The sequence below is a fragment of the Tachysurus vachellii genome, chromosome 11 (genome assembly GCF_030014155.1).
Source record: "Tachysurus vachellii isolate PV-2020 chromosome 11, HZAU_Pvac_v1, whole genome shotgun sequence".
NCBI classification, from domain to species: Eukaryota; Metazoa; Chordata; class Actinopteri; order Siluriformes; family Bagridae; genus Tachysurus; species Tachysurus vachellii.
This window is the reverse complement of record NC_083470.1, coordinates 6,449,748-6,456,306: the sequence shown is the minus strand read 5'-3', so window position 1 is coordinate 6,456,306 and position 6,559 is coordinate 6,449,748. Positions and strand designations below refer to the sequence as shown.

At 36.9% G+C, this 6,559-nt stretch overlaps 1 protein-coding gene across 2 annotated transcripts in view; it reads left to right on the top strand.

Annotated features, from left to right (window-relative positions):
* Positions 1-2,706: 2,706 nt before the first annotated feature.
* Positions 2,707-6,559, top strand: part of atp2a2a (ATPase sarcoplasmic/endoplasmic reticulum Ca2+ transporting 2a) — a 36,331-nt gene continuing 32,478 nt past the window's right edge. For both annotated transcript variants that reach the window (XM_060881013.1, XM_060881012.1), the window contains exons 1-3: positions 2,707-3,291; positions 6,079-6,096; positions 6,202-6,284. In XM_060881013.1, coding sequence (XP_060736996.1) covers positions 3,174-3,291; positions 6,079-6,096; positions 6,202-6,284 — 219 coding nt within the window. In that variant the 5' untranslated portion in view covers positions 2,707-3,173. The remainder of the gene's footprint in view (positions 3,292-6,078; positions 6,097-6,201; positions 6,285-6,559) is intronic.

Here is a 6,559-nt window from a genome sequence, read left to right as displayed (position 1 = left end):
AATTGTGGTACAACCAGATATATCACACTATAGAATACTAATGTTCTATAGGCAGTGGCCCAGTTTGCTAAACCAAAGATAATATGAGGTGAACAGTATATTTTAGGGCAACCTTTCATACCATGAACTTTTCCAAATGTTTGATCTCACAGTACTAAGTATGATTTGTTGATGATCAGTGTCTGATTTGTTGTTATAATGCAGTGCTATAATAAATTGTCCCCCTACTAAAGGGCATTTAAAGTGCTTAATATAGTCTACATTTAACTCAACTGAAAGTCACCAGAGAGTAGAATAAAAGCACTGCAGCAGTCAACATCTGGCTGACGTTTGGGAATAGAACAAATGGGACTAGTCATGTGTGGGTGTCCTAGGCATCGACTGGCATGCAGCGGAACCATTTGATCGATATCTACTTGTCAAAACTGTAAGATGTGTCCTGTTACTTGGCAATATACATGACAGCACTATCAGGAACAGCAGCTTTTTAAAATAGAAACAGGGGTCATGAGGTCCACTTGGCAAAGATAGCTGTTTTACCGCATGTTTTAAACATTCTAACTTTTGCTTACTGGGTCTTATGGCACCCTGAAGGCCACAAAAATAATCTTCATTCATGCTTGTATGATTGAATGCTCATATGAAGTGCACATGTATTTAAGGACACTCAAATTCAATGTGTTAATGCTTCAAAAAACCTCCTGGTGTCATTAGAAAAGAAATGTCAGTTTTGTTCGATATGAAGAGGCTTCTTCCTAAAGAGGTCAGGGATGAAATTATTAAACACTGTATCTATATCAAATTAAACATACATGTCTGTGAAATTGTTCCTAAGAACATATGTCACTATGTTTAAGAATTTGTAAAAGTCAGTGAGCATGATGGTAGGGAGGCAACTGCCCACTCTGCCACTGTAAATCCACCACTGCTCAGGAGACATGCTTTTACTTTGGGTTCAGATAAGAAATATATGCACTGTCTTTCTGCTGTATCCAGTGTGAGCTCTCTCTGTAATCGTCTCTCGGGTCTGGTCCTTGGACAGGTGTACCATACAAGATTTCACAACAAACTCTCAGACTAATGTTAACGAAGTTAAGAGAAAAGCCAGCAATCACTTGAAAAGATTTGTAAGATGAGCCGAAAATACCTTACAATCAAGCTTCAAAATCTAGTGGAAAGAAGAGTGGGGGCAGTTATAAGAGCAGGGGGAATGTGTGGTGGACAAACTCAAGGTTAATATACATGGTTTTGGATTGGGTGAACATTTTTGACCATATAGGGTATGTCATACAGGCAGCTTTTTTCTTCAAAAAGCCAATTACCTCTTTAGACTTGATGCTGTGATTGCTAACATGCTTGGCAACAAAGTACTAATGTTGGTCATTTGTGATGTCCAAATACTTTATTCCCTATTTTTTTGTTTGTTTATCTTATGAATACATACTTTTTGCTACTAAATGTAAGCATGAAGTTAAAAGTAGGGTAACAGGGTAGCCAAGGGTAACACATGAACATAACATGTTCTTGCACATAGAATTGTTGCTAAAAGTTGGAAATAGATCATTTTCTGTACGCTCTAGCATTACATTTACATTTACAGCATTTAGCAGACGCCCTTATCCAGAGCGACTTACATTTTATCTCATTTTTTACAAATGAGCAATTGAGGGTTAAGGGCCTTGCTCAGGGGCCCAGCAGTGGCAGCTCGGTGGATGTAGGAATTGAACTCACAACCTTCCGCTTGGTAACCCAACACCTTAACCACCAAGCTACCACATCCCCCGCATTAAAAATTCCTTTCACTGAAACACAGCTGACGGAACCGATCCAAGCATAACGTTGATTCTGTGCGCAAGGTTTGGTAGGAAGGTTGGAATGGAAGCCCAAGAGAAGCCTCTGCAGATCGCTGACCTCAACTCCACTGAACACCTTTAGGATCGACTGGAACGTTGACTTTGCAGCAGCCAAGCCGGATATCAGTGCTCAAAGTCTTGTACTTTTGTGTGATGAGCAAATCACCATAACCACAATTAGGAAAATCTAGTAAAAGCCTTCTCAGAACAGTGAAGTCTGTTATACCATAAAGCGGGTGTTCGGTTGTTAGGTTTCTACATAATTTGACAATACAGTGTGTATTACCTGGCTATTTTATAGAATTTAAATTACGGCATAATTGTTCCAGGTGATTACATATAGGTCCTAATTACATTCCCCCACCTCTAAGTGCAACCGGTCCAATCCAAACATACAATCATGACTCATGAGCAAAGAATTCCGAAATGTAAGAAAAACTGGCTAAAATTCTACAACTTATATATATATATATATATATATATATTTATATATTTATATATATGAAGATGAATTATGAAGATGCAAGACGCTAGTGAAGTGGTCCAGCAAAGAAACACTTCATTATATATATATATATATATATATATATATATATATATATATATATATATATATATATATATATATATATACACATATTTATTCTTTGCTGAAACACTTCACTAGCGTCTTGCATCTTCATAATGAGGTAGGTACAGTAGGTAGGAGGGTAAGTTGAGATACAGCCTTTATGTGGTTGTCACTGATGGCTCGTCGCACGAGCTCCAATGAGCGGGCTCAGTCTGCGGCTCGTGAGTCGAGGAGGGGCGGCAGCGGCGGAGCTCACGCGATAAAACAAGAGTAAACGCTGCGCCGACTTGCCTTTGACCAGCAGGACTCAGCGGAGACGCGCGGAGACGCACGGAGACGCACGGAGACTCGTGTACTGACAGAGCGCGCGCACTCGGACTGACTGGATGTGATGTACTGAGCGAGGACGTCTCTCTTTCCGTCTGTCTGTCTTTCTTTTTCCCTCTGTCTCTCTTTCTCTCAGCTCCCACATCTTCAGGGAAACACACATCAGACCTGTTTTCTTTCTTGGTTTCTTTTATATATATATATATATATATATACATATATTTTTGGATAAGGTTCCCTGGAAATCCTCCGCATCTTTCCTCCGTCTCAGCAGCACAACTTTCAGGCTCGTCTTTCTCTCAGCTCGCGCTCACGTCAATGTTTACGGTGCACGCTGAGAAACACAACGCGTTCTGATTCCCTGCTGAAGGAAAGGATTTGCTTTGTGTTCTGATCTGAGACCTGTCCATTCCACCTTAGCCATGGAGAACGCTCACATCAAGAGCGTGGAGGAAGTTTACAGCTATTTTAACGTGAACGAGAGCACGGGGCTGTCGCTGGACCAAGTCAAACGCCAGAAAGAGAAGTGGGGTCCAAACGGTACGTAGGTGCTTTTAGACCCCATTTTCTGACACATTTAGAACTCAAAACACTGCATATAAACAGTGCTGTGAGACAGTGAGAGTTTTTTCCCCGACCTGTGAATGCAATGACGTCATAACTCACGTCATATTTTTTTTTGCCCATTTCGTCATAATACAGTAATTTACATACGGATTTGTAATGACGTCACAGATTTAATTATTTCCTACAAACTCATTTAACCTTCAAAATAAGATATTTTTTATTTTTATTTTATATCTAAAATGTTTTTTTTTTCCCACATAAAATGTCATGTGCTTGGCTCATTTTCTCTATTAAAAAAACAAACAAAAACAAAACAAAACAAACAAACAAACAAACAAAAAAAAACACTTCTTTGGTGTATCTGCTATACCTAGGGATATATTAACTCTGGCCATGTCAAAGCATTTCTAATTTATTTTAATTAAAATCTTTAATGTCATATTCACCATACAGTGTAAAAAAAAGTCTCCAGACACTAAACAAACAAAGTAAACATATAATAACAGTGTACATCTAAAGGCAGATGTACGAGGTGCTCAGTATAACATATGAGCATATGAGCAGGTTCTGTTCAGCGCAGAATAAGGCCATCTAACTATAGGCGACTGGCTCCTTTCACCCTTTTCACCTTGCAAAAACTTCACTCAAGCTGTTTAACAAGCTCTCACCAAAAAGGACTGAACTGACCATTTGTCCATTTTAATCCAGTGTTTGTTTTTAATCTGATCTGTTAGTGGAAAGAATTATTCTCTCAAATTCTTAAGTACTGTTTGGATGGAATGCATTTTCTGGGCATCACGCCGTTAAGTAATGTTACTATAGAATGTGTTTTTAGTATTTATGGTTGATTCACATGGGATCTCTGTATGGGAAATTACAGAGATAAAAGTGTCTTCACTGGAGTGTACACACGGATGTTGCTTTAAAAAAACATTCCTATTATGTATATCTCATATGAATATTAACAAATTGTGTAATCATAAGTAGGTCATATGACCATAACATGTATGTAGGACATAGATGTACTAGGAACTCAAAAACTTTTAATCAAAAAATTAAATCACCCTGAAGTATTTCTTCATAGCTGTAGCTGAGTAGCTGAACTGACACACTTTTTTTTTTTTACTAGGTGAAGTATGGATTAATTTTTTTCGGTTCATTCTGACATGATAGATTCAGACAAGACCAAAATCCCACAATACCCCAGTAATACCTTCGTATGTAAAACTAATCTTCTCCAAATAAGGCAACATTTTTGCTCATACATGCCGGTAGGAGCAACCCCAGACATGACAGGTGGTTTTGTGTGTCTTTTATAACATAGGCATATTCAACATTCACTCATTTCAGATATCTCTTATGCTTGAGCTCCACAAAGTCAGTATGAACTTTGAACTGTATGTCCACTGCCAAGATGTGAACAGAACATAAAAAACATAAAGACTGTATCCGAAAATACAGTTCAGCGTACGTTCAGATTTGAAAACCCTTACAGCAGTGACCATTAAAGTGGAGTCTGTGAATCTCCAGGGCATCATAACATGTAGAAACTGGGTCCACTTACTGTGCTTTAGTAGTGATAGTATGTGTTAAGTTGTTTTACTTATTATTATCAGAGTTATATTCATTTGTTAACCTGTCACTGAAATTGAACGAGTTTAATCCAAATAAGGTAAGAGATAAGCTGGTTTATGTTTTAAAGGAAAGTTTTTAAAGTTCATAATTTTGTATCGTTTTGACAAAATGTTCTTCAGAAGTTCATGAACTGTAAATAGCATGAGAAATGTATGAATGTTGGTCTCCTTCATCCTCTCTCTCTCTCTCTCTCTCTCTCTCTCTCTCTCTCTCTCTCTCTCTCTCTCTCTCTCTCTCTCTCTTTACTTTGGCTTTCAAACAAACTGAGGTCCTGGACTTAGTATATTTTTTGTGCCAAAATTTTTTTAGTATCAAAAAAAATTACAGTTAAATAAATAAATCACCTTTTGTAGAAGTAACCAAAACAATGCAGGAATTTTTAGTAAATTAAGGTATTTATATTAAAGTTACTGACCGAGATTTCTTTGCGGTTTTTACAATAGGAAATAGAGCTCACACTGGATACAGCAGAAAGACAGTGCATATATTTCTTATCTGAACCCAAAGTAAAAGCATGTCTCCTGAGCAGGGGTGGATTTACAGTGGCAGAGTGTGCAGTTGCGTCCCTACCATCATGCTCACTAACTGACTTTTACAAGTTCTTAAACATAGTGACATATGTTCTTAGGAACAATTTGACGGTTTAACATTTAAGAATTGTATTTCTACTTGCTCATTTTCTGTGAGGTAAATTTAAACAGGCCAGAGGCTTTAAACACTATTTAGCAACTGACGTAGTTGCTTCACTGATATTCCACAAAGTATCATGAAATGTCCTTTAATAAATATTTATGGGTCGTGTTGATAAATTGTTGACAAATTGTTGTCTTATACTGTTGTATAAGAGGAATAAATCATTTCAGTGTGAAACGGTATTGAAAAAAATATGATTAAATTTGTATTATTGTTTGTTTACTAATATAAACATGCCATGTTGTGCTTTATTCCTTAGTTTAGTAAATGTGCATTTAATCAATACTTCCTATTTGTTAGTAGTTAATAATAATGTTAATAATTAGTATATGCATTTCTAATATTATCATTTTTTCTCTTCTCTTCTCTTCTCTTCTCTTCTCTTCTCTTCTCTTCTCTTCTCTTCTCTTCTCTTCTCTTCTCTGTGTGCAGAATTGCCTGCTGAAGAAGGTAATTATCTTATTTACTAATCAAGACATTTGTTTTAAAATAGTCTTAAATAATTTGCATGGCAGTTTATTATAATGGATGTTTTTTTATTCTCCTGTCACTTAGGAAAGTCATTATGGGAGCTGGTCATTGAGCAGTTTGAGGATTTACTTGTGCGGATCCTCCTGCTTGCTGCTTGTATTTCATTTGTAAGTAGAAAATGAGCAAGAATTTGTGTGTTAAATTAATTATTAATGATTATATGTTAAATGTATTAAAATATAAAGGATATATGTCTAATTTCTGGAAAAACACCCAAATCAAATTAACATTGTGTTTGCTATAACAGACTTGGGTGTGTGTATGTGAGTATATGTGTGTGTTTGTGTATGTGTGTGTTTGTGTATGTGTATGTGTGTGTATGTGTGTGTGGGTGTGTGTGTGTATGTGTGTGTGCGTGTGCGTTTTCCTGCGGTCATGATCG